A 26,067-nucleotide genomic window follows, 5' to 3' on the forward strand; every position below is an offset into this window, starting at 1 on the left:
TTATGAGGTATAATTTATATAAAATAAACTACACACCTTTAAAATACACAATTTAGTATGTTTTGACATACTTATACATACATGAGACCATCGCCACAATCAAGATAGTGAACACACCCTTCACCCGTAAAAGTGAACTAGGATTGAAACCCAGATCTGTGACTCCAGAGCCCATTTTCCCTCAACAATGAGTATGTGGAATTGAGCCTTAGCTGTATCTCTCACTGGCTAACCACTCTCTTGGTTAGGGGAGTTTTCACTTGTTGAGATAATAGGATGAACATTTTTCAACCCATCATCCATCAGTGAAAGAGTGGATAGATAAATGTATTAGAATGGAATGTATGCTTCAGTGAAATGGATTAACCATAAGCTCACATAACTACATGGATATGGCTTAGAAACATAATGGTAAGTAAAAACACTAAAGAGAATGGCAAAGTATCATTGACATGATGACTGATAAAGAAGGCATCTTATGGACTCAAATGTGCATTTATTTGAAGATAAACTTGGATTTAATACTTCATATAATCATATGCTTTTATATCTTTGTAAGTATTCCTGTATAACTACATACAAACTAAGCAAGTCTAAACATGTAATGTAGACATATTTATGCACATACTAACAAAAGTTAAAGGCATAATAAATAACACAGAATTCAGGAGAGTGGTTGCCTCAAGGCAAGCAGGAAACAGTATGGGGTAGATACAATTATTGGTAATATTTTAAGTCATGAGTTGGGTAATAGGTTCTTAAAAATTTATTGTTATGTTACATACTTTGTATATATGATTTATTATAATAAAAGGCCATTAAAGGCAAGAAATTACATTATCATTTTGAACATTTATGTTCACTTTTTATGTGATAGTTTAAATCTAAAATATTTCAATTCAGTATGTGGTAAGAGAGTTTAGAGCCTATGATGAAGGGGCTGGATTTTGGTAATATATTGAATAGGAGAGGAGGAACAATTGAAATTATTTAATAATGTGAATGTAGAACCCACCTCCTGGCCTTTGTGGAGCTCTGGATGGCCACAAACTGTGTTTCTGTGTGTATTACCCCCCAAACCACTACCCCTGGCTTTGTTGTTGGGTCCAGAGCCCAGGGGAGGAGGAAGGAGAATAAGGAGAGAAGAGAATGAAGTCAGGATTGCTTGTGTCTAAGTATATTAAAGGTGGAATAAGCATATAGCCAAAAAAGGCTGCAAACATTTTGGCACCTTATAAACTATCTAGAATCTTTAAAAAAAAAAAAAGAGTCCACCCAAGAGGGGTTTAATTCTGAAGAGAAAAACACCATAGACTGAGTCAGTGTCCTGTAAAAAGGACTGAAATGTATGTGGCTTCCCTCTTAAGTGGTGCTCTGTATAGTTCCATCTGTTCTATGTCTATTTTTGTGTAATAATTGCTAAATGAATGCTAAGTTTAACTCTGGCTATAATTAGGCTTTCTAATTTTTAAAAGCATAGCAGATTAAAAAAAAAAAAAGCCTGGGCAAATGTGTTTTTCACTTAAGCCCACTTTTTGATAACTTGGCGGTCTGCCAAAGAGACCATGTTTCAAGCCTCACCATCCATCTGGTGGGAACTTGTCTGATTTCCAGACAGGACCTCAACGTTCTGAAATGCAGGACTTAACAGCATCCAAAATTCACAAAACAACTGCTGGTATGGCAGGTGACCTCCCTTTGTAAATTAAGCAGTTTGACACAAGAAACCATGGTTTCTTAGGTTTCATTTGTGACTGTCCACTCCTTCCAGATTAAGGATATGAGATATTAATGAACATTATTGATCAATTAAACTGCATTTATAAATCAAGCTGCATTTAAGTTCTGAAAGCAAGTCCACTTTAAACTCAATATTAAAAAAAAAAAAAATTCACCCTGTACTGAGAGATCCCGTAATATGAAGCATGGCGATGCTATTTAAGTTATTCTGTTCTTAACACAGGGAGCTTGAATTGCTCAAAACATAGAGCTGGTAAATGACAGAGCCAGTGTGCTGATACTTAAAGTGTTCCGTTCATTATACCACACTGCTGACTTTACTATAGATTCTTTTTTTTTTTTAAGATCTTTTTCTTATTCAGAGATATAAATAGATATTTTTATTTTTAAGTTAGAAAACATAGTAATTTATTGCAAATATTATCAAGTTGTTATTTTATACTATTTAGCAGCAGGGCTTTGAGGCCTGCTGTAGGTTCTAATCCATTGCCCACTTGTCAACTTTCCACAACTGAAGTTGCTTTGCTCCATTTCTATATTTACAAAATGAGGCTAATGCTATGAAGATGAAATGAGGTTAAAAAAAAAAAATTAAATGAGGTACCAATTCCTATAAAGCCTGTAACCTAGGGCAAGGTGTTGAGACATCAGTCACTAAATGGTGACTCCTTTTTAGCTAAAATTGTGAAATTGTTCTCTATGTCATTCTGATTTAAGGTCTCCTGAAACTTACATTTTCAAGGGCACGGCAAATAAGATAAATAGCTAAAATATATGTATACTGGTGATATGTACTAAAGAGAAAAAAGAAAGAAGAGAAGGGAGATATAAAATATTGGGGAGGAGTTGAAATTTTAGGCAGGTTAGCAGGTAAGACCTCAAGAAGAAGGGCACTCTTGACTAAGCCCCTGAAGAATAAGAAGGTGCTATCCATGAGGATGTCTAAAGGACGAGCATTTCAGATGATGGAAACATCATGTGCAAAGACCCTGAGGCAGGAGTGTGCTTGATAAGGAACTGGATGGAAGATGGTGTGGCTAGAGTAGGGTAAAAAGGGAATAGGATTGTAGGAGATGAGGTCAGAGATAGCAATGGGCCAGTTCACAGGTCATGTAGGGTCTCGTAGGTTCTAGTAAGATTGATTGCACAGGAGCCGCATGATCTGACATGTTTTAAAAGGATCCCTCAGGCTTCTGTGTTGAGGAATAGACTGTTAAAGCAGGGATGGGGAGAAGGGGAGGGTGGCCAACAAGAGTTAAGACGCTAAGGTAATAATCCACGGCATTCCAGTATCCATCTTGATGGAGTAATTGTGACGTGTTCTGCCGTTGAGATGGATGAGGTTTTTCCCGTGCCCCTGCTGTATTTGCAAATCCTGAGAGCAGTGGGAGTCAGATCATTCTGAAAGGTGTGCCATCCTGGTTTCTTATTTTTCTTTAGTAGATTGTGGCACCTGTGTTACAGTCACATTTGCATACAACTTTATCTGTGCCCTGCTTGTCTGGGAAATTTTCTCACAAAGGAGGGGAGTACTTTATAAACTAGATTATCTTTGTCAGTTGTTATACTGGAGCAATCCCTAGTGATCATCCCATGGCAACGAGGCTGAACTGAAGATCTGCTTCATTGTGAGAGTTATCGAATCTGACAGTCTCAGTCAACTGAAAGAAAAGAAGGTTACCAGGGCTGATGAGTCCCACCGAGCAGAATACAGACCATAAAACAGTGCTTCACCATCTCCGTAGGCAGACGTCACATGCAAGAGGGAACCCTCTCGGTAGGGTGTTGCCATGCTATTTATTTTCCATCAAGCTGAAGCTTACCTGTTAAGATTTGCTTCTTATGGCCTTTAAAATCTGTGCTATATTTTAAGGTTTCCTGAAAAATTATTTCTATGTATGTATGTATCAGAAAGAGTAACATAATTTACTAAGTTGAGATTCAGCTTCAGACATGTGAAGTTGAATGTGAACTTTACACAAACTGTCATGAAATTCTCAAATATAAATTAATTTTAATTTGTGTGTGTTTGTGGACCTGCAGTGTGAGGGTAGATAATAAGTATTGTATATCAAACCTATTTCTAGTGTCACAACTGCATAAAGGGTAGACATAATTGATTTACATTGGTATGACTTTGTTGTTCAGTTGCTCAGTTGTGTCTGACCCTTTGCAACCCCATGGACTGCAGCACGCCAGGCTTCCCTGACCTTCACTATCTCCTTAAGGTTGCTTGAACTCATGTCCATTGAGTCAGTGATGCCATCCAACCGTCTCATTCTCTGTTGCCCCTTTCTCCTCCCGCCTTCAGTCTTTCCCAGCATCAGGGTCTTTTCCAGTGAGTCGGCTCTTTGCATCAGGTGACTAAAGTATTGGAGTTTCAGCTTCAGCAGCAGTCCTTCCAATGAATATTCAGGGTTGATTTCCTTTAGGGTCGACTGATTTGATCTCCATGACTTAATTTAATTCTTCCAAACATTCCTTTGGTTGAAGGTTGTTATCTCCTCCTCCAGGGGATCTTCCCAACCGGGGATCTTCCCAACCAGGAATCGAACCCACGTGTCCTCTGTCTCCTGCGTTAGCAGGTGAATTCTTTGCCACTGAGCCACCTGGGAAGCCTTAATTGCCTTTCACGGATCTGCAGTAGATGTAGTCATTTTAACCAGTGTTGGATCAAACATGAATCGAAACGATGCAATTTAGTGTCACAATAAGATGTCAGTAACATGCTCAATAAATTGAATATATTTATTTGTCAGTTTTAATTACAAACATTTCACATTTTCCTTAGGTGGCAAAGAAAGGTTATCATTTTATATGTATTATGCACTAATAATGTAAAATCTCATATATTGAGATGTCTGTTCATATATATATATTTTTATTTCCACAATGCCTTTTTCATAGCTATCATGTCATTCGTTCACAAGTGCCCTTAGTGGGATGTGGTAGAGAGTACAGCCCTATTTTACAGCAAAGGAAACTTCAATGTTTAGGAACAATTTCAGGATCCCTACTGAAAAATATAAAGTGAATAGACTCAGGTCTTTGGATTCTTAGCTTAGGACTCTATCCCCGTACCACACTATTTTCATAGCTCTAGAGTAGTCTTTTTCAAATATGTGAAGTGCTATTAGTTGTAGAATAAACACAGATTTTTTTCAGGAAGGCTAATTCAATAGCAGTAAACAGAGATAGCAGTGTTCTTCTGTTCAGAATATCTAAGTAATGTATTTCTGTAGATGTCTTACTAATGTCCTCTTAGAAACTTGCATTAGATCTGGAAGGGTATCAAGACATGCTTTTGAAAGATAGATAAATCTTCACAAATACTGTGTTAAACGAAAGAAGTAAGTCACAAAAGAGAAAATACAATATGATTTCCCTTAGAGAAAATCCAAAAACAGGCAAATGAAGCTGGATGTTAGAAGTCAGGATAGCAATTACCCCTTTAGGGGGGTGTGGTTGAAAGTGTTGAATTGACTTGGCTGCTAGTTTTACAGGTATTCCCTTGGGAATGTTTTTTTATTTTTTCATTTTTAAGTAAAATTTGTCTTAATGCCTTAGGTAGTAGTTTAAATGCTTTCAACTTGAAGAGCAGTTCTTAAGCGTATATTATGATTATAAACTGCCGTTCCTCAACAAAATGCTGTTGTTCCTGAGTCTGTGGCAGGCTTCCCAGGTGGTCCTAGTGGTGAAGAACCCACCTTCCAATGCAGGAGACGTAAGAGAAGCAGCTTTGATCCCTGGGTTGAGAAGATCCCCTGGAGGAGGGCATGACAACCCATTCCAGTATTCTTGCCTGGAGAATCCCCATGGACAGATGAGCCTGGCAGGCTAAGGTCCCCAGGGTCACAGAGTCAGACTCGACTGAAGCAACTTAGCACGCACGAGCCTGTGGCAATTTTTTTCAGTTCTTGGCATTTGTCGTAGAACTAGCTGCTGGAGCCATGGTGAAGTTCATCATGAAATGCTTGCCAAAACAACTTTCTTGCTTACACATTTTAAGATGTGAGGAAAGAAAGGTATTGAAAAGGGCTCCCCAGTTAGGATGTTAATGTGTATCAAAACAGACACTGCTAGAAATGTCTTCATGGGGCTCTGATAAGCTCCAAGCAGAGCTTTGGTCAGCTTCTGATAATTTAACAATTGCACAGCTGATTTTTCTTTTTCTATGGAAATAACTTCCAAAGAGCACAGATAGTTGAACAACAATAGCTCTATCATTTTCAAACTTGAGGTCAGAGCCTAAAGGAAATGAGATTGAGGCTAGAAATTACTTGGAGCAAAAAGAAATTTTAAATAAAAATAGAGACTGATGGCCAAACCCATGATGTTTCTCTGGGCTTCTAATGTTAAACTAAATCCATAAGCTTTCTGATCACAGTAAATATAGAAAGAAACAGGAAGAACTTAAAAAATTTGGTGGGTCAGCAAAACCTTTTCCAGTCCTCATGGCTTAGCAAATCAGGTATATTATGGGTTACATGCAAGATGATGAGCGGTTCCCTTGTGAACAATTGCTTCTTATTCCTAAATGTGACCAATTTTGTTTTTTTGGCTTGCTTCACTTTAATTTTTTTTTAATGTATTTTTAAATGTTTCTGCCAGCAATTACACTCTATGGCTTCCTCTCACTTTTTCCCCCTGCAGTGTTCTATCTCTTCATCAGAAGAGGAAAGACTTACTTCCACCAGGAGACCTAAGACGCCAACATCAAGTGACTGCTCTGACCTTCATACTCAAACCAACTGGACCAAGTCACTTCCCTTGCCAACACCAGAAGAGAAGATGCGGCAGCAAGCCCAAACAGTCCAGGCTGACGTGGTTCCTATTAACATAACTGGTATGCTTTGCTCTATGGAAAGGTTCCAACTGTTCTGGGAGAATGACTATGGCTCTTTGTTTGGTGTATGCTCTTAGCATGTCATTCATACAACAGAGGTAGATAGCTGTGGGCTGACTTCCTGCTCTTTGTTGAATGAAGGGAATACTAAAATGTATATGTGTGTGCATGTCAAATGTCTCTTGCTTTTAGATTTGTAGACTGTATCACCAAAGGTTGATATCAGAGTACTCCGTGGTCCAGCTATTCAGCTTAAGTGTGTCTTTTAATTGAATTGCCTTTTCAAAATACTTTGGCTATATGGAAATATCTTCTAAATGTGATCTTGGGTGAGAAAAAATTAGGTTTACTTTCTAAAAGGCTATTTTAACTCATTTATAAAAGTGAAAAAGAACACATTTAATATTTCTGAATGATTTTCTTACCTTCTTGTTTTCTCAAGTAGAAAAAGGGGGAAATCACTTGAAATAAAATATGAAATACACATTTAAAAAAATCTAATAGGATAGTAAAATTATATCTTGATCTCCATAATTTGAATTCTATAATCATCAAATAAAAATCCATTCCTTCTAAATATAAAAAATTTAGAACATTTAGGCTGGCATATGAATATTAATTGCCAAATGTGAAATTCAAGTTCTTGCAGAATATTCAGGTTTTAATCATCTGTGTAAAGTGACAAGGTACATAAAGCTCAAAGACAGTTTTTCACAAACATAGAGAACTGTTAATAATTATCAAAATTTTCCTGCCCTGTTACTTCCACATCCTGCAGAGAAGATAGATCATCGGTCTAGGGAGTGTACAAAATGCAAAATAGACATGTTAAGAGTTGGTAGCTTCAGACATTAGACTGTGTTCAAAAGAAAACATTATTGGTAGTCATACCAATAAATCAGCTCATACAAAATCTGACTTATAAGGTCAGAACCTAAAAAAATCAGTTGATCATTAAGGATAAGTTTTCATAAAAAATTAGGATGAAAACTCGTCATACCTTTGCTGTGTTTCTGAGGCTACTGCTCTTGACTACTGTTAGAAAGTTTTTTACCATGGCATTGGTGAGCTTGTAAGGGACTAAGAGTATTTTGATAGTTATTGATGAATTTTTTTAAACCTTACAAGATGTTTAAAAATTACATTTAAAACTCTTTTGAATTCCAGAGAAATTTAATAAGTACATGAATTATTTTAAATTACATGTACCTTTTCCCACATTTACGGTACTTAAACCTTGCAGGAATAGCATGGCATTTTATTCCATTCTCTTTGCAAATAGCATTGATTTTTCTGAGTATGATTCTCATTCACCAAATCATACTTTTAAAAGTATTTTTATATATAATTGTATTTCAGAACAAAGTGTAATGTTTATATGGCTGTGTATTTTCTGCGAGAAAATACATTACATTACTTGATTGATTAAAAGCCTCAGAATTAATATTATAAGATTGTGCTATGAAATGTAACAATCCTTAATGGAATTCAGATAAAATGCATTATCATGAAATTAGGAAATTTAAAGCAGAATAGATTTTCAGGAATAAAGAATAATTTACAGTGAAATACATTGTCACAACAGCAGACAGTGTCAGCCTCTGAACTTTATTCTCTCCTGTCTGATGAGTAAGTGGATATGAATTACATAGAGTTTAAAGGGAGGCCTTGAAAATGCCACAGAGGAGAGGTGAAAGACAATAAAGAAATGAGCGATACAAGTTAGGACAAAATGCGGTTTACTCTTGAGTGATTAACATTTTCGGAAATGTAGAAGGCAAATGCCTAATGACATATTTATTGATCCATTTTCTGGATCTGTGTGTTTACTATACACACAAACATTTCATAAAGAAGTAGTTTTCTGATATTCTGGTATAAAGAAGCATTAAATTTGTTTACTTTTAGTGGTTGAATTGACATAGGTTATGCAACTCCCGACTCTTTAAATGATACATTTCCAAAGCACTAGAAGATAAAATGTAGCTTCCTGTAGGGCGTTGTCATGTGCTCACTCATTTGGGTGAACATTGACCTTCTATTTGGTTTTCAGTACAGTTCAGCAGAGGAAGGAATGCCAATAAATATATTATTTCAAATGCAGAGAGATGCTTGCCAGGCAGAGAGGAAAAAAACATTAGTACAATGAGCTGCTGGCTTGAAAATCGATTTACTCCTTTTAGTCACAGTCCTGTGTCCTGTGGGAACTCATCCTGTTCTAAGAGTTGAAGAGAAAAAAATGTGTAAAATAAAATGTGCATATGAGTATGTTGTTTAATCTGCCATGTGGGATAGCATCTCTTACACCTGGAAGATAAACAGAGTGAGTAAGCATGCTGAAGCAGTTCTTAGAAACTGCCTTTGGACTGATGTTTGAGCTAGCTAAATTGATTTCTAAGTAGTAACCCTGAGGGACTACTGCCATTTTTTTTCAATGAAAAGGAATAATTAAATCCCTCTCAACTCAGTAGACCTTTACTGAATAACCATTTCGTGTCAGGCATCGAGCTGAATGCTACAGTCGATGCCAGGGTGCGCAGTCACGGTCCCTGCTCTTAGAAATGTTTAACCCAGTAGCGGAGACAGTCCTTTTAGGTCACGATGAAGGATGAAGAGTTTGGCACCAGTAGTGGTATATGCCTTAGATGTTCATCCTCACAGTTTTGTTTTTTAATTTCCTTGGAGCTTGGGTGGTTTATCTTTGTTTTTTTTGTGTAGGAAGCAAACCTGGAGACTAAATGCAACTGTCTGTTAATATTTTGTCCATTCTTAATAATTTGAGTCAAGGAAATGTATTTCCTCTGCCACGGAAAACAAATGAACCAGTGAAGTTCTGACTGGCCTCTTCTAGGCCACATTTGCTACTGTACATAGTGATGCCTTTATCACAGTGATGGTACCTTCTGGTGTTTCAGGGTTTTCTCTAAATCATTTCTGTGTTTTCTCTGTTAGGAACAAAGTTGTGAGCATTTTCAAATTACAAACCCTCATCTAAGTTTGTTGCTTTGTAGGTGAAATGTGTTTTGATCATTCCGGTCTTTTATTCTCTGTTTTGATTAGAACCTTATTGGTTCTGTTCACAATGTATTCCTATTAAAATAGAAGATACATTGTTCACAGTATACCCACCCTTGAATGTGCATTGGTGTTGCTAAAAAGAGTGAATAATTTTTTAACTTTTCTTATAATATGGAAGTATATATTTTGTATGTGTACATATGTATTTTTTAAATCTCTTTTTGAGGGGAAGAACCATTTAATAAGGTCAATGCTATAAAACTTCTCTTCAAGTGTCAAGTAATTTGAAGCAGACCAAACAGTAATTGATATGTTACTATTTTAGGTTATCCCACGGTGTGATAATCACACAATATACACACTAGAAAGAAAAAACTTCGATGTGTCATTCTGGGTTTGATTTCAACATACCTGTAAATGAATTTAGATCAACTTTTAAAACGTGATTAAGAAACAGCGAGAAGCAGTTTAGCTTTAACAAACCACAGTGCTACTGGGTCTCATTGTGATAAAAGTGCTTTATCATTATAAGGCTTTTTCATTATCATTGTGTCTCACACCATAACAATTACCACAGTCTATTCAAATTATGAGCCTTCTTGACTGAAGAAAAGTCTTCACCTAGGAATTCTTGATTAAGTTATTTGTTTCATCACATCGTACAAGACAATACTTTGGTCTCTGGTGAGGACCAGATGAAGCAAATAAATTCATCTCCAGCTGATGTAAAGCGTGATTTTGGTGACTGAAGACTTTTGTGAAACACTTCCAAAATAACCCATTTTTTAAATAACACAAAATCACTCGTCCAATGTGTTATTCACCAGTTTGCATTTGCAAATGAGCTCAAGGTGCTTTTTTTGAATGGACATACACCCAGAAACTGGAAAACAGCCTTATGATGCTAACGTGCTTTCCTGTCTTTTTTGCCCTTCAGCATCCATTCATCATTGTATGACTGGCTAACATCATTATTAATACCTTCTTATCATTTTACAACAAGCTTCTGGAAGAAAGTGCATGGTGTCGGCTTGCTTGAAAATAACATTGCTTTGCTTGTTCTACTACTCTGCATTAGGGGAGAATTTCGATCGCCAGGCCAGCCTTCGGCGGTCTCTAATTTACACAGACACTCTGGTAAGACGACCGAAGAAAGTCAAAAGGAGAAAGACTATTACAGGAGTCCCTGACAGCATACAGAAGGAGCTAGGTATGGCTCATCAGAACTGTATTCTGTTGCCCCTCATTGCTACTCACCATTACTACCCTAACCTGATCGGTGGTCTTTATGAAATCAATACATTCTGATAGCCTTTTGGTACCCCAGAGGGTCAGCCTCTTTCCTGAACGAGGCACTGGGTACAAATCTTAACATCCCATGAGGGTGATTTGTTGAATTTTGATGACAAGGTAAGAGGAAGAGCATATATGAAAACTATTGACTGGGATGATAGAAATTAAGCAGTTATGTCATCATCTCTGTGTACCTTCAACAGTGGACAAGCCCACAGTAAAATTCACTTTCAATTTAGAAAGAAACAATTTCATAAGTTTTCATGAAACCGAAAACTTATTCTAGGACTTCAAATTGTGAGTATGGGCTTCATTAATTATACTGACAATATTGGTGGCATTTTTTCATCCAACATCATTAGAAAATACCAGTAAAATTGAAGATAGTCATTTGTGTCGGATAATGCCTTACTGGTACTTCTGGTGAAACAAATTCGTTGCTTTTTGGTTTGGTATTTCTCAACATGTGGTTGAAAAGCAGAAACCAAAAGATTCTTTTGACTGGTGCAGAAGATGGTTTACTTCATTATTCACTCTCCCATCTTGTTTCTGCTTATCTTTACGTATGCTTTGGATAACGTTTTCTTTTCTTTCTGTATTCTTTGCCTCTACCTGTTTTTTCATGGCCCATCAGGAATGTCTGCTGAGGCAGCAGGGCTTCAGTACCAGGCTGCTTCAGAGTGAATCTTGTCTCCGTCACTTACTTGCTGGGCCACCTCAAGTCGGTTATTTCACCTCCCTGAGTCTACTTTTTCACTCAAAAAAAGTGTGGTCGCTGATGTTAGTAGAACCTAATTCATAGGGCTGTTCGAGGATTTAATGAATTTATACAGGCAGAGCACATGGTCCCTGGTATCTGCCTGCCAGTGCAGGAGATGAGGGTTCAATCCCTGAGTCAGGAATACCCCCTGGAGCAGGAAATGGCAACCCGCTCCTGTATGCTTGCCTGGAAAACCCCATGGACAGAGGAACCTGGTGGGCTGCAATGTAATGGGGTCGCAAAGAGTTGGACACAACTGAGTGTACACATACACTACTATTAACGTAAACGTATTCGCTGCTGTTGTAATGATTGTACCAACTGACCACGACCTGTCGTGAGTCTTCCTTTTTCTCTTTGGTCCACCTGTGGACTTCTTTGCTTATAATTATTCAACATGCAGAAAACTAAGTTCATGGCATCCGGTCCCGTCCCTTCACAGCAGATAGATGGGGAAACAGTGGCTGACTTTATTTTGGGGGGCTCCAAAATCACTGCAGATGTTGATTGCAGCCATGAAATTAAAAGACGCTTACTCCTTGGAAGGAAAGTTATGACCAAGCTAGACAGCATATTAAAAAGCAAAGACATTACTTTGGCGACAAAAGTCCGTCTAGTCAAAGCTATGGATTTTCTTTTTTTTTTTTTCCATTTATTTTTATTAGTTGAAGGCTAATTACCCCACAGCATTGAAGTGGGTTTTGTCATACATTGACATGAATCAGCCATGGCGTTACATGTGTTCCCCATCCCGATCCCCCCTCCCACCTCCCTCTCTACCCGATCCCTCTGGGTCTTCCCAGTGCACCAGGCCTGAGCACTTGTCTCATACATCCCACCTGGGCTGGTGATCTGTTTCACTATAGATAATATACATGTTTTGATGCTGTTCTTTCAAAACATCCCACCCTCGCCTTCTCCCAGAGTCCAAAAGTCTGTTCTGTACATCTGTGTCTCTTTTTCTGTTTTGCATATAGGGTTATCGTTACCATCTTTCTAAATTCCATATATATGTGTTAGTATGCTGTAATGTTCTTTATCTTTCTGGCTTACTTCACTCTCTATAATGGGCTCCAGTTTCATCCATCTCATTAGAACTGATTCAAATGAATTCTTTTTAATGGCTGAGTAATATTCCATGGTGTATATGTACCACAGCTTTCTTATCCATTCGTCTGCTGATGGGCATCTAGGTTGCTTCCATGTCCTGGCTATTATAAACAGTGCTGTGATGAACATTGGGGTGCACGTGTCTCTTTCAGATCTGGTTTCCTCGGTGTGCATGCCCAGAAGTGGTATTGCTGGGTCATATGGCAGTTCTGTTTTCAGTTTTTTAAGAAATCTCCACACTGTTCTCCATAGCAGCTGTACTAGTTTGCATTCCCACCAACAGTGTAAGAGGGTTCCCTTTTCTCCACACCCTCTCCAGCATTTATTGCTTGTAGACTTTTGGATAGCAGCCATCCTGACTGGCGTGTAATGGTACCTCATTGTGGTTTTGATTTGCATTTCTCTGATGAGTGATGTTGAGCATCTTTTCATGTGTTTGTTAGCCATCTGTATGTCTTCTTTGGAGAAATGTCTGTTTAGTTCTTTGGCCCATTTTTTGATTGGGTCATTTATTTTTCTGAAATTGAGCTGCAGGAGTTGCTTGTATGTTTTTGAGATTAATCCTTTGTGTGTTGCTTCATTTGCTATTATTTTCTCCCAATCTGAGGGCTGTCTTTTCACCTTGCTTATAGTTTCCTTTGTTGTGCAAAAGCTTTCAAGTTTCATTAGGTCCCATTTGTTTATTTTTAAAGCTATGATTTTTCTAGTAATCATGTATGGATGTGAGAGTTGGACTATAAAGAAAGCTGAGTGCTGAAGAGTTGATGCTTTTGAACTGTGGTGTTGGAGAAGACTCTTGAGAGTCCCTTGGACTGCAAGGAGATCCAACCAGTCCATCCTAAAGGAGATCATTCCTGGGTGTTCATTGGAAGGACTGATGTTGAAGCTGAAACTCCAATACTTTGACCACCTGATGCGAAGAACTGACTCATTGGAAAAGACCTTGATACTGGAAACGATTGAGAGCAGGAGGAGAAGGGGATGACAGGATGAGATGGTTGGATGGCATCACCGACTCAATGGACATGGGTTTGAGTAAACTCCGGGAGTTGATGATGGACAGGGAGGCCTGACGTGCTGCAGTCCATGGGGTCGCAGAGTCAGACACGACTGAGCGACTGAACTGAACTGATATTTTTACTTTTATTTGCTATTGAGGGCTATACTCTAAAAACTCCAAATCATTACTTCTGAACTTGCCTATTAGTGTTTTAGGCAAAATGAGTTTATCCTAGTAATGGTGGTGTATGTTATAGCATGTCGAGGTAGTTTTAACTTCTAGGTGTCACAGACATCATTCCTGTGTGCTTTTTTCCTTGCCTACACACATGCTGTGTATTAGGGAGGAAAGGCTTATTCTTCTTTACCTGGCATTTTCTCTCTTTACTGCCATCCAGTTCTACAGTATGTGTTCTCTGCCTTCCAGACTGCAACTACAGAGGGACGAATAGTGATGCTTTTCATCTGCGCTCAGTGGCTTCAGTGACCCAGATGACACTGGACGCTCATCTTACCCCATAACACAGGGATTTTATCATGAATAAAGGCCAGATTGCATCCACAGGATTTACAAAGGCTGCCTCTGGTTCATGCCCTCACATCGCCTCCTTCAGTGGCGCAGGCTCCTGTATCCCATTCTTTTATACTGTTTTTCTTTCTCCTTTAGGTGACAGGCAACTAATTTGAGAAAAAATAATGTGTACTGGTATGTCTAGCAGATATTAATGGGCTGATTTCTTACAGTACTCAGGTAACATTTATATTTGAGTGCTCTTTTAGGAGATGCCTTAACCTAAAAAAGTAACTTTACAGACAGCTCTTTGTAAGATAACAAGGTTGATGTTCCAGGTAGGCTACATTTTAAGTGACTTTCCAGTCAAAATGAGTAGGTTTTGGATGACTTTGTGCCCAGAGTTTAAGAATAGTTTGGCCCAGATAAAGATAGACATACACGTAAATATTCAGTGTGAATTGTCTATCTATCTATCTGATTTCTAGAGCCTCAAAGTTATGAACTTTTAACACTTTTTTTTTTTTTTAACTGAGCCAATCAGTATGGAGCTGGTAACTCAGTTGCCTCTTTGACCTTACTGGAAGTATCTGATCAGCTAGGTAAATCATATCCTCTGTAATTTTAATATTTTTAAAATTGGTGACAGAGTCTCTGAGGCTCTGATTCATTTCTCTTTTGCCCATAACAGGAATACCACTAATACTGAGGCCAAAAAAAAAAAAAAAAAGCTTTCTGCACATCACCTGTGTTGTGTGTTGCCAGATAAGAAACTTTTGGTGTCATTGCACAATTGATGACATGCCTTGGATCATGGCTGGAGGTCAGCTGAGACAGCTGTATCTAAGTTAGAGATATAAAAAAAAAAAAAAAAAAGACAATTAGACAGCCACTTTAGTCTTATAGATAGGCCAGTTGGAAAGACTAGTGGGTAGAGTAAGGGAAAGGAACCTTTGAATGAAGTGAAGTGAAGTGAAAGTTGCTCAGTTGTGTCCGACTCTCTGCGACCCCATGGACTATACAGTCTCTGGAATTCTCTAGGCTAGAATACTGGGGTGGGTAGCCTTTCCCTTCTCCAGGGGATCTTCCCACATTTAGCAAAAAAATCGGATTGTACCTTTCCTTTGCTTCATTCATTTGGGCAAGGGTTGACTTGGCCCTTTCTCCTAATGTTTTGTACTTATAAGGCCTCTGATTTGAGAGCTTTGTGCTATCTTACTAATTATTATCAAAAGTAGATACTTCTTATCTTAAGAGTTAGTCTTCCTTAGATATAAAGCGTGGGGAAGAATGACTGAGTCAGACAAATTCGACTTTAAAAGGATATGATTATCTGAAAAAAAAGACATTCACTAGAAAAGATACAGCCTGTCCACAAAACACTGCCCAAATTGCTGGGACTTTCAATTTTAAAATCTAACCAGAGATGCTCCTGGTATTAGAGTTAATTGTGCTTAACTAAAAAAAGACATTCACTGGAAAAGATACAGTCTGTCCACAAAACACTGCCTAAATTGCTGGGACTTTCAATTTTAAAATCTAACCAGAGATACTCCTAGTATTAGAGTTAATTGTGCTTAACTATATGCAGCTTCTACTTCAAAATCTGTAGTGGACTCTAGAGACTGGTCAGCATATAAAGTTTTAAAATCAAGGTATGATATTTTCTGTTTAAAGCATATTTATGGCATGTAATTTGTTGCCTTCCATTTAAATAAAAGGACAAAGTGTCTTTTTCTTTTCTCTCATCTTAAACGTACATGAAATTGTATTTGAGCAACCTGTTAAGAGATTCCATCTTTTAGAACCAGATAAGATTATTTTGTTCATATATAATTATGTTTGGCTGCTGAATAGTCTGTGTTTTCCTGGAACTTATCCCAGTATGTTACTCCCCAAGCAGAAAAGGACTTATTTAAAGGAATCTCCTTCTGAATAATTTTTGTTGGTTGATACTGAGAACATTACTTTAGGCCTGTCAAGACTTTTTAAAAAATTCATACATTAAGCCTTAAGTAAAACTAACTTGTAGATTTCTATCATTATTTTTATTACATGTTTTTTTTTAAAAAGTTGGATAGACCTTGTAGTATTATAAGTTAAAGAAAAAAATGTGTAATTATTTTAAATAATTTAAGCTTTCATATTTATTTAAATTAAAATCAGGTAAATCCCATCAAGATTTTTAGCAGCAACTGAGTGCACTATATTTGTAGTTCTATTTTTGTAATTTTTGCTACTTAAGATAGCATTCATCTGTGTCCTGTAATAATGCCACACTTTTTGTGAAAATATTGGAGGATCTGTTTCAGGAATAGAATTTCAGTGGGCCCTATGATAAATAATATATGAGTTGTTTTGTATATATATTTTAGAAGTCTTTTTTTTTAACATTGTATGATTTCATTTACATGTGGAATCTAAAACACAAAACAAACGAAACTCAGATTTGTAGATATGGAGAACAAACAGGTGTTTGTCACACTTAAGATGGCATTGGCCACCATAAATGTTAAACGCAAATATATGCATATCTAGACACAAAAATATTACGAAGAAACTCTTAAAAACTAGAAGCGAGCTTTTATGAAGTGGTTCTAACGCTCTCTCCTCTCTGGATCTCATTTTTAGCACCATTCATAATATTTCATTTTCTTTGCCCATCTTCTCCACAAGTTGTTGGCTTCTTCTTCTTCTTCGGATGCATTTTTACATGTTTTACTTTATTGATTACTTTTGGTTGCTCTGGGACTTCACTGATGCCTGGGCCTTCTCTCTCTTTTTTTTTTTTTTTCATTTATTTTTTATTAGTTGGAGGCTAATTACTTTACAATTTTAGCGGTCTCTAGAAAAACATTGTTATTTTTATTTAAAAATTGTATTGAACTGTAAGTGGTGAAGAAATGGCTATAGTCCCATTTTCAGAATCCTAGAATTCACATGCAAAATTGTTACCTGAAAGAATCAAGATTTTGTGTATGACCATGAAAGTGAAGTCGTTCAGTCGTGTCCAACTCTTTGTGACCCCATGGGTTGTAGCATATCAGGCTCTTCCATCCATGGGATTTTCCAGGCAAAGATACTGGAGTGGGTTGCCATTTCCTTCTCCATTAAATGTCTTTAAAGGTCATAAACAAAATCTTGATATCTATCCAACTTAAAAAAAAAAAAATGTAATAAAAAGGATAGAAATCTACAAGTTAGTTTTATTTAAAAATCTACAACTGACTTCATGTAAAAACTAGTACAAATTTGAAAGAAGAAGGTATGAAAATCCATCTCAGAATGAAATAAGGTGTGCTGAATGTTTGGATTGAACTGGTGTAAACTGATCCAGTCCTCCAAGTCAACCCTCCACCTTCTAAAAGGACTTCCCAGGTGGTGCTAGTGGTAAAGAACCCCCTTGCCATCACAGGAGATGTAAGAGAACTGGGTTTGATCCCTGGGTTGGGAAGATCCCCTGGAAGAGGGCATAGCAGCCCCCTTCAGTATTCTTGCCTGGAGAATCCCATGGAGAGAGGAGCCTGGCAGGCTACAGTCCACAGGGTCACAAAGAGTCAGGCATGACTGAAGTGACTTAGTGTGCACACACTCTAAAATACTAGACTGCAAATATTTGCAGCTTTTGCTTTTCTTTGCCTAAAGCAGACTTTTCTTCTGTTCCTACCCTTTCGCCCACTCCCCCTTTTTCTGAGGGAGAACGTCATGTGTACACGTGTAGTGTGAGTGTGCAATCAGTGTACCTGGCAGAGGGTGGGGGGTGGGTAGATTTTCTTTGCCGAAGACACAAGCACAAAAATGATTCTCCATCATCACAGTGAAGGAAATAACTTGACACTGGGGAACCTTCATTGCCGGGTGGCTTCTCCTGTGCAGTTGATTCAAGACCATTGCTGCTGTTTTAGGATCGTGCTTTGCTGTTTGGATGGGCTATGCTGTCCAATCAGGACAGGTGTCATATGATGGCTAGTGTAAGTGGGGAAGGGAGGGAGACGTCGGGAATCCCATCATCACCGGAGTCCTTACCCAGGTGAACAGTGATGCTTGTGGGCCCTTGTTGGATAATAACAACCTAGAAAGAATTATGGTTTCACTACTATTTTTCAAGATTTAATTGGTCCTAATGATTGCTATGCATGGATTTTTTTTTTCCTCTATACACTTTGAGTAAGTTCTTGGCTTTATATTTTACTTTAAGCTTCTCTTCTTTCCTAGGTAGCTTGGAATCTTTACCTACGTGTAAGGATTTTTTTCATCCATTTCCCTCCCTCTCTTTACGGTAAACCTTGCCTCATGCTGCTGTCACTGCTGCTGCTTCCTCCTCTCCTTTTAAACATACTATTCTTTCTGTTTGGTTGTAAAGCTCCAAGAAATAAATAATCCTAATTGGAGGAAATGTTCACTGGATCGGTTCCTGCTGCTTTTTCCCTCCCCACAACACAACAGATTGCTACTGAATTTTGAATGTCACTAACAGACAGATGATAATGGCTTAAGATGGATAATGAAATGTTTGAAACACAGATGGGCCTGTAAATCATTTTTTCCTTTTTCTTAGGGCTTCCTTCTGACATAAAAATTAATGTAATTAATGCTGTTTTATACCAATGTCCCTCCTAAATGATACCTCTGTAGCCCTTTTGTTGAGCTGCTACATTCATCTGTCTTTGAGAAAGACCGTCACTGCTAGATGGATGTTCTGTACAGTCACTGGATGGGTGAGAGTCTTACCTTTACCAAAAAGAGATTATGTAAAAAGGAAACCTTCCAAGGAGCCCTCAGCTTTGATCTCAAAGGGAATATCTGAGAATTCCATATGCAGCACTTAATCTATAGGAGGCTATGAGGTTCATATGAAAAGAAGTACGTGAAATTTATAATACAGGTCTTCATCTGGGGGGGCCATCAGTAACTCCTTAAACTGTCACCTAGGTGCTTATAGGGAGAAAAGAAACAAGGCCAAATAGAAAAGATTTTTTTTTTTTCTTTTAAGTACAATACCACAGAATCAGAACAGGGTGAAAGATCAAGGTGATGCACTCAGATACTGATTTTTATTTTTAGGTGATGAGCTTCTTTATGCTTTCTCTCCAGCTTCGGGAGGCACTGGCCAAGATGATGTTGGTGGTCACTCGACGTACGCCCCAGACCACTACTCTACGCTCGGAAGGCTCGACAGCTATCGATCTACGGGACAGCGCTCAGAAACCAGGGATTCAAGCTGTCAGACAGAGGAAGTGAAAGTCGTCCCACCTTCGATGAGAAGAATCAGAGCCCAGAAGGGGCAAGGCATTGCGGCACAGATGAGTCACTTCTCAGGCTCCTCTGGGAACATGTCCGTGCTGAGTGACTCTGCGGGGGTCGTGTTCCCTTCCCGCCTCAACAGCGACGCCGGTTTCCACAGTCTTCCCCGGTCTGGAGCAAGGGCAAATGTTCAGTCCCTGGAGCCACGGCTGGGCGCCCTGGGCCCTGCGGAAGACCTGGACGGCACTTTCCCCTACCAGCGGGGTCACCCACAAGTAGATGAAGACTTTGGGCATCTAGGAGCTGCCCCGAGGATGGGAACACTGTTGAGGCCCAAATCTCAGGAGCTGAGGCACTTCGAGGGTGAGAACGTAACCAGCCCTGCGTGTGTGGTGTCTCCTCACACGAGCTACTCCACCAGCATCATCCCAAATGCCACGCTCTCCTCCTCTTCAGAGATCATTGTGATTCACACTGCTCAGAGCTCAGGGCAACTGGACAGTAAAATTACCAGCTCGTCTTCGTACTCAAAGTTCAGATCCAGAGACCACCTCCTCTCCAAGCAGAAAGACAGTCATCATTCATCCAGCGCAACCACGCTGCTGTCCCTCTGTGACTCCGAAGTCTCTCTAAATACACCAGCAAATCGGGAGAATGGGTCCCAGGCCATGGCCTATAACTGTAGAAATAACCTGAGCATCCCAGCCCACCCCCAGGATGTGGATAACAAGAGTGAGTCCAGTTATTCAGGCCGTGGCCAGGGTGCCAGCGTGGAGCCCTGGGAATACGGTGCCTCGGGTAGTGGGCGGGCATCCCCGCTGAAGCCACATTTGGCAGCTCCTGGTTACTCCACTCCTGCAAGCAACACGAGCAGCTGCAGTTTGGACCAGACCTCTAACAAGGATGATACCAGGTCTGTGTATTCAGAGGACCACGATGGCTACTGCCCTACTCTGCACCCGGACTCTGGACACAGAGCTGGGGATCTGTGCAATAGTAATGATGGCTTTGGGAACCCCAGGCACAGCGTGGTCAATGTTTTTGATGGAAGAGCGCAGAGACACCAAGGGGACCGGTCCAACTGCCAAGACAAGTCCCTCGCGCGAAGCATTTCTTTGAAGAAAGCCAAGAAGCCTCCCCTGCCACCCTCTCGGACGGACTCTCTGCGCAGGGTTCCCAAGAAGAACATCCAGTCGAACGGGCAGGTGCTGAACGAGAGCCTGATCGCCTCGCTCCAGCACTCGCTGCAGCTGAACCTCCCGGGCAAGGGCGGCAGCTCGCCCTCCCAGAGCCCCTGCAGTGACTTCGAAGAACCGTGGCTGCCTCGCTCCCGCAGCCAGAGCACCGTGAGCGCCGGCAGCAGCCTGACCTCCGCCACGGCGCCCAACGTCTACTCCGTGTGCGGGCTCACGCCGGCACAGAGCGACACGAGCAGCGTCAGGTCCGAGTACACAGACGCGTGGGGTTACTACATTGACTACACGGGAGTGCAGGAGGATCGGGGCGGCGCCGGCGGGGCCGGTCAGGCCGGCAGCGCAGCATCCCCTGGAAGCGGGCCGGGCCGCCATCTCCTGGAGGGGTCCCGGGCCGCGGTACCCGCGGTACCCCCGGTGCCCGGTGGCGCCGTCAAACCAAAGATCACATCGCCGGAGAAGTCGCACAGAGTCACGTCTCCATCCAGTGGGTATTCCAGCCAGTCGAACACGCCCACCGCTCTCACCCCTGTGCCTGTCTGCATAAAATCAATGTCACCAGCCAGCGGGAAGGGGAAGCCCAAACCCAAGGTGCCAGAGAGGAAGTCGTCTCTTGTATCTTCAGTATCCGTCTCCTCCTCCTCCACGTCTCTTTCCTCGAATACTTCCACCGAAGGAAGCGGGACGGTGAAGAGGCTGGATTCAGCGCTGGTGTCTCCCCTCGCGGCTGCTCCTCACGAGTCTCCTGCAGCCCCTTGTCCCGCTGACAAGTCTCCTTTCCTCCCTCCCCCGCCGCCTCTGGCAGATTTCCCCGAGGGCTCACCTCTGCCTCGTTCTCCCCTCTTCCCGCCTCCGCCCCCAGAAGTGCTCGCTCCCTTCTGTGCCCCCAACGACGCCTGCTTTCCTCCGCCCCCTACAGCGCTGAGCCCCCCTTTTCTGGATTCATCTGCCTCCCTGCCGCCTCCGCCACCTGCCTTACCCCCCTCAGTGCCCCCGCCTGCCCCACCGCTTGACCCCAAATTGATGAAAGAAGCCAGGCCTTCTTTCAAGAAACCTGGCCAGCCAGAGTCCTCCCGGGGGCCCTGCAGACAGCCTTCCACCAAGGAGGAGGGCAGCAGACCCCCCATGCCCCTGATCACCACTGAAGCGTTGCAGATGGTGCAGTTGAGGCCAGTGAAGAAGAACTCAGGATCCGAGGTAGCCCCCTTACAGGAACACGCATCTCAGGAAAAACAAACTCCGGTTGTTCCCCAGTATCATTTAAAGCCATCTGCTTTCCTGAAATCCCGAAATAGCATACATGAAATGGAGAGTGAAAGCCAGCCTGCCTCCGCGACGAGCTCGCTCCCGACTCCTGCCAAGAGCTCGACTCAGGGTCACCAGGACAGTGCAGCCGAGCGTGGCCTCCAGAGCCACAGTCCGGCCGGGGAGGCGGAGGCCGGAGCCGGTGCCACCCCGCCCCTCGGCGCGTCGCCCGGCAGGAAGCCGCCCCCCATTTCCAAGAAGCCCAAACTGTCCTTCCTGGTGCCACCTCCGCAGAGGGATTTCACGGCGGAGCCCGCAGAGAACGTGAGCGCGGCGTCTCCCAGCCCCACGAGCGGAGAGGCACGAGAGAGGGGTGTAGCAGGGGCTGGTTCCGATGACACCGACGCTGGCAGCTCGGTGGTTCTTGTGGGAGGAGCTGCAGGATCCGAGTCCCCGGGCAGAGTGGAAGCCAATGTCCCCATGGTGCCAGCCCCTGCGGAGGAGCCAGGCGCCAGGAACGGCGTGGAGCGCTGCCTGCCTTCGCAGGACCCAGGGCGTGAGTCTGGTTTTCTCTTGTTCTCCTAGACCGTTGGCAGCCGAGGCGAGTAGGGCTGGTGCATGCTTAGGTTCCAGCCGGCTGCATGTGGGCTCCCGGTGCCGCCTCGCGCTTAGGTTACCAACTTGGCATTTCTATGATTTTTCTTTCTTTCTTTTTTTTTTAATATCCAGATCTAAAGGTAGAGCTCATAGAAGGGCAGAAAATAGAAGAGGTAGGGTGGTGGGCTGCAGATTGAGTATTAAATAACCGAGTAATACGCCCCCCCCCCGCCCCCCCGAAAGCGGCAAATAGATGTTACAGCAAAATTTAAGAGAGGTCCCGTTTTATCTAGACTTTGAACAGAAAAGCGTGAGCTTTGACTGTCACGCTTGTGTTCTTTCCCCATCTTTGTGATATATCAGACAACAGACCCTGCTGCCTCTCCCTGGGATTCTCACGTTGTCAGGAATGGCAGAGAAGCATATTTGGGAGCTTGGCTAAAGACTGAAATTCAAGTCACTCATGCATCTTGTGTCTGCCTGCTTGCTTCTCCATAGCTGGGGTGCCGGAGGCTGAGACAGCCAGTTCTTCCTCCGAGACCTGTGACTTCCTTAAGGATGACGGGGGTGATGAGGTGATGACCCCCAGTAGACCACGGACCACAGAAGACCTTTTTGCCGCTATTCACAGGTACCCAGAACTCCTTCCTCTGTCTTTGAATCTACTTTGTGAGTCCCCCTTTCCAAATCGGTTCTAACTGTGTTTTTCTTTCTTGAGGTTCTTACTCTCACCTAACTGGACTTCATTAACTTGATTGTTGATTTTTTAGTTTGTTTCTATATTTTTATTTAACTCCAATTTCTGTTTTACTTTGTTCCACTGATTTTTATGATGATGTGGAGGACAGAGGGTCAGTGTGATGATGTTTGGTTGGCCTTCCTCTTGCTAGCAAGAAATGCAGTGTCTCTATATTTGACTGAATGTTTACAAGAGTAGGGTTAGAGTAGCCAGTGATCCAGTCTAGGATGAGGGATGCTGTGTTCTGTGGACTTAACATGCCCAGACTAGCTCTACAGGACTTCTTTCCTAAGTGTTTTGTTTTATTGCTTTTATTATTTTCATTTTACAGAAAAACTAGGTTTTTATAGTATAACTTCTTTGGCTACTAAAATGTTTCAATAAAAGAGTACCTCTTTTTTAAACAGGAGCAAAAGGAATTTAAATTTATTATTGTATACTGCTGGTGCCATCTGCTGGCATAAGAAATTACTGGGTTTTTAAACAATGTGGAGTAAATTTTTCAGAGTAACTGCTTTAACTGTTGTACTTTTTACATGCGATCACCTTAAGGAGTGATTTAGCAATACAGTTTTATTTGTTGCCTAATTTTTCTGGCTATAAGCAGTTGAATCCTCTCACAACAGTGTCATTGTAAAAATGGATAAGATTGTATTTGTGCAAGTACTTTAAACTGTATGCTATATAAAACCTTTGCTTTCTCCTAGAATTTTTTACCGCAATATTTTCAGATAACTCTTAAGAATGCCCCTGTGCTGCCAAGGCCTTGTATTTCCCTGAACCAAGGTCCCCTTTCTTCCTCCTGAAACTAAACATCTGTAAAATCATTTGATTCTCTGTGTGAGTAACCTGTGTCAGGAGTGTTTTCCCAGTTCTCGGAATCTAACTGAGGTGGCTGTGATCACATGAGATGGAAAGTGTAGGATGTGCAGTCCCTACCTGAGATTCCTCGTGCAGGGTGTAAACATCTAACTCGGCCCGGGGCAGGGAGGTGGGGGGCCAGACAACCAAGCTGATGAAGCAAAGTGTTTGTCAAGAATTGTGTTCTTTACTTTTGGTTCCAGTATTGGTATAAAGTCCTGATAGACCCTAAACACTGCCTTTGTAATATTGTCTGACTGGTCTCTTGTCATTAGAAATTTTAAAAAGTAGCTAGTTATCAAATTATTCCTGCAAACGGGGAAATGAAAGATGCCACATCCTTTGAAACCAACTTCAGTGACATTTGTAGAGATTTACACAAATGTTTCTAACCAGAAGCATGCTGGACAGCTAACAAGCTCCCCATGATTGTTTTCTGAATTAAATGGAACCAATTGGAATTTAACTGTTAGGAAATTCTTCCAAGGCCTGACATCTTCCATTTGGTATGGGATGCACTGGGTTGCCAAATATGCAGACATATATATATTTAAAATAGCATGCACTGAGAAGATGTGTTGCTGGTTGCTCTGTGTACTAAATACTTAGTCTCAGGGACAAACCCAACTGTTGTGTGACCAAATTACTACATACTTTTCCTAAAAATATGTGAAAAATCTCTTCTACATTTTATTTTGGCAACCTTCTTAAGGCACTGAAAAAAATTGTGGTTTCTCCTACTAGGGAGTTATATCTACTGCAGATGCAGAAATTGGCTAGTCTGTATTGTTCCATGTACATATGATAGAAGAAAGACCGAATAGGGTGTGGTTTGCACAGTGAAGGCAAGGATGCAGGCTACTTTTTAGTAGATCGATAGATAATATATTAGCACACATAATAGGAAGCCATGGAAAGTCTGAGTTTTAGGGCTTTATCTTGTATCCTTCAGTAGCTAAGCTAATAATTTAAAATAAAGAATATCTAAATTGAAACATAGCTTTCAAATTTTGTAATGCAAATTAATTCACTTCAGATTTAAAGCCAGATGGAAAATGTAGAACACCACCACTTGAAGTGTGAAGTTTTTATATTTATTGAAGTAATTAGTTTTTAAGCCAGTGTTAACTGTTTAAGCATGTTTTAAATAGCCATCTTCCTTAGAAATACACACACAGTGTGTGTGTATGTGTGTGTGTATATTTATACATACATAGCATACATAATATGCTGAGAATTACTGTATTTAGATTTAATTCTCATTTTCAGGGGCAGTTGCTCTTAAGAAACAATAATACTTTTATAAATTCCCATCTTCTCTTCATTCTGAATCTACAATTAAAAGGTCTTTAATTATAGATTTAATCAAACATAGGGCTTATTATATGGATCATGGCTTATTATACGGATCTCAGAACACACTCTCCATTTAAAAGCCCAACAAAAAAATTATCCTAAAACCAATACCTGCAAGAATCAGATGAGCAGAGATGTCTTTGGGAAGAAACCAGAATAAATTGTGAGGTCATGTGCTTTATGTGGAGAGATAGTCCGTCAAATTCTACTTTTTGTATTAAGCTGTGTAACTTCACCCTCTGGACATCGATTACTTTTTCTGACTGGACCTTCCTGCATAGCTCAGTTAGTAAAGATTCTGCCTGCAATGCAGGAGACTCGGGTTTGATTCCTGGGTTGGGAAGATCCCCTGGAGAAGGAAATGGCAACCCACTCCAGTATTCTTGCCTGGAGAATCCCATGGACAGACGAGCCTGGCAGGCTATAGTCCATGGGGTCTCAAAGAGTCGGACACGACTGAGCGACTAAACCAAACCACCTCTGAAATTCTGAGCTGTTATTGTTTCCATGGGTTTTGTCAGTGGGTCAGTAACTTACTCTAAAACATTGCTCTTG

The 26,067-nt window shown here is 40.8% G+C and overlaps 1 protein-coding gene across 3 annotated transcripts in view; it reads left to right on the forward strand.

The window, feature by feature from the left end:
• The window catches only part of LOC136165203 (NHS-like protein 1), a 142,536-nt gene that overhangs the window by 110,798 nt on the left and 5,671 nt on the right, over positions 1-26,067 (forward strand). For 2 of the 3 annotated variants that reach the window (XM_065931273.1, XM_065931275.1), the window contains exons 4-7: positions 6,394-6,586; positions 10,683-10,814; positions 19,372-22,515; positions 23,055-23,187. In XM_065931273.1, coding sequence (XP_065787345.1) covers positions 6,394-6,586; positions 10,683-10,814; positions 19,372-22,515; positions 23,055-23,187 — 3,602 coding nt within the window. The remainder of the gene's footprint in view (positions 1-6,393; positions 6,587-10,682; positions 10,815-19,371; positions 22,516-23,054; positions 23,188-26,067) is intronic. The other variant, XM_065931274.1, reaches the window with a different exon arrangement.

Source organism: Muntiacus reevesi, chromosome 3, assembly GCF_963930625.1.
Source record: "Muntiacus reevesi chromosome 3, mMunRee1.1, whole genome shotgun sequence".
Classification (NCBI taxonomy): Eukaryota; Metazoa; Chordata; class Mammalia; order Artiodactyla; family Cervidae; genus Muntiacus; species Muntiacus reevesi.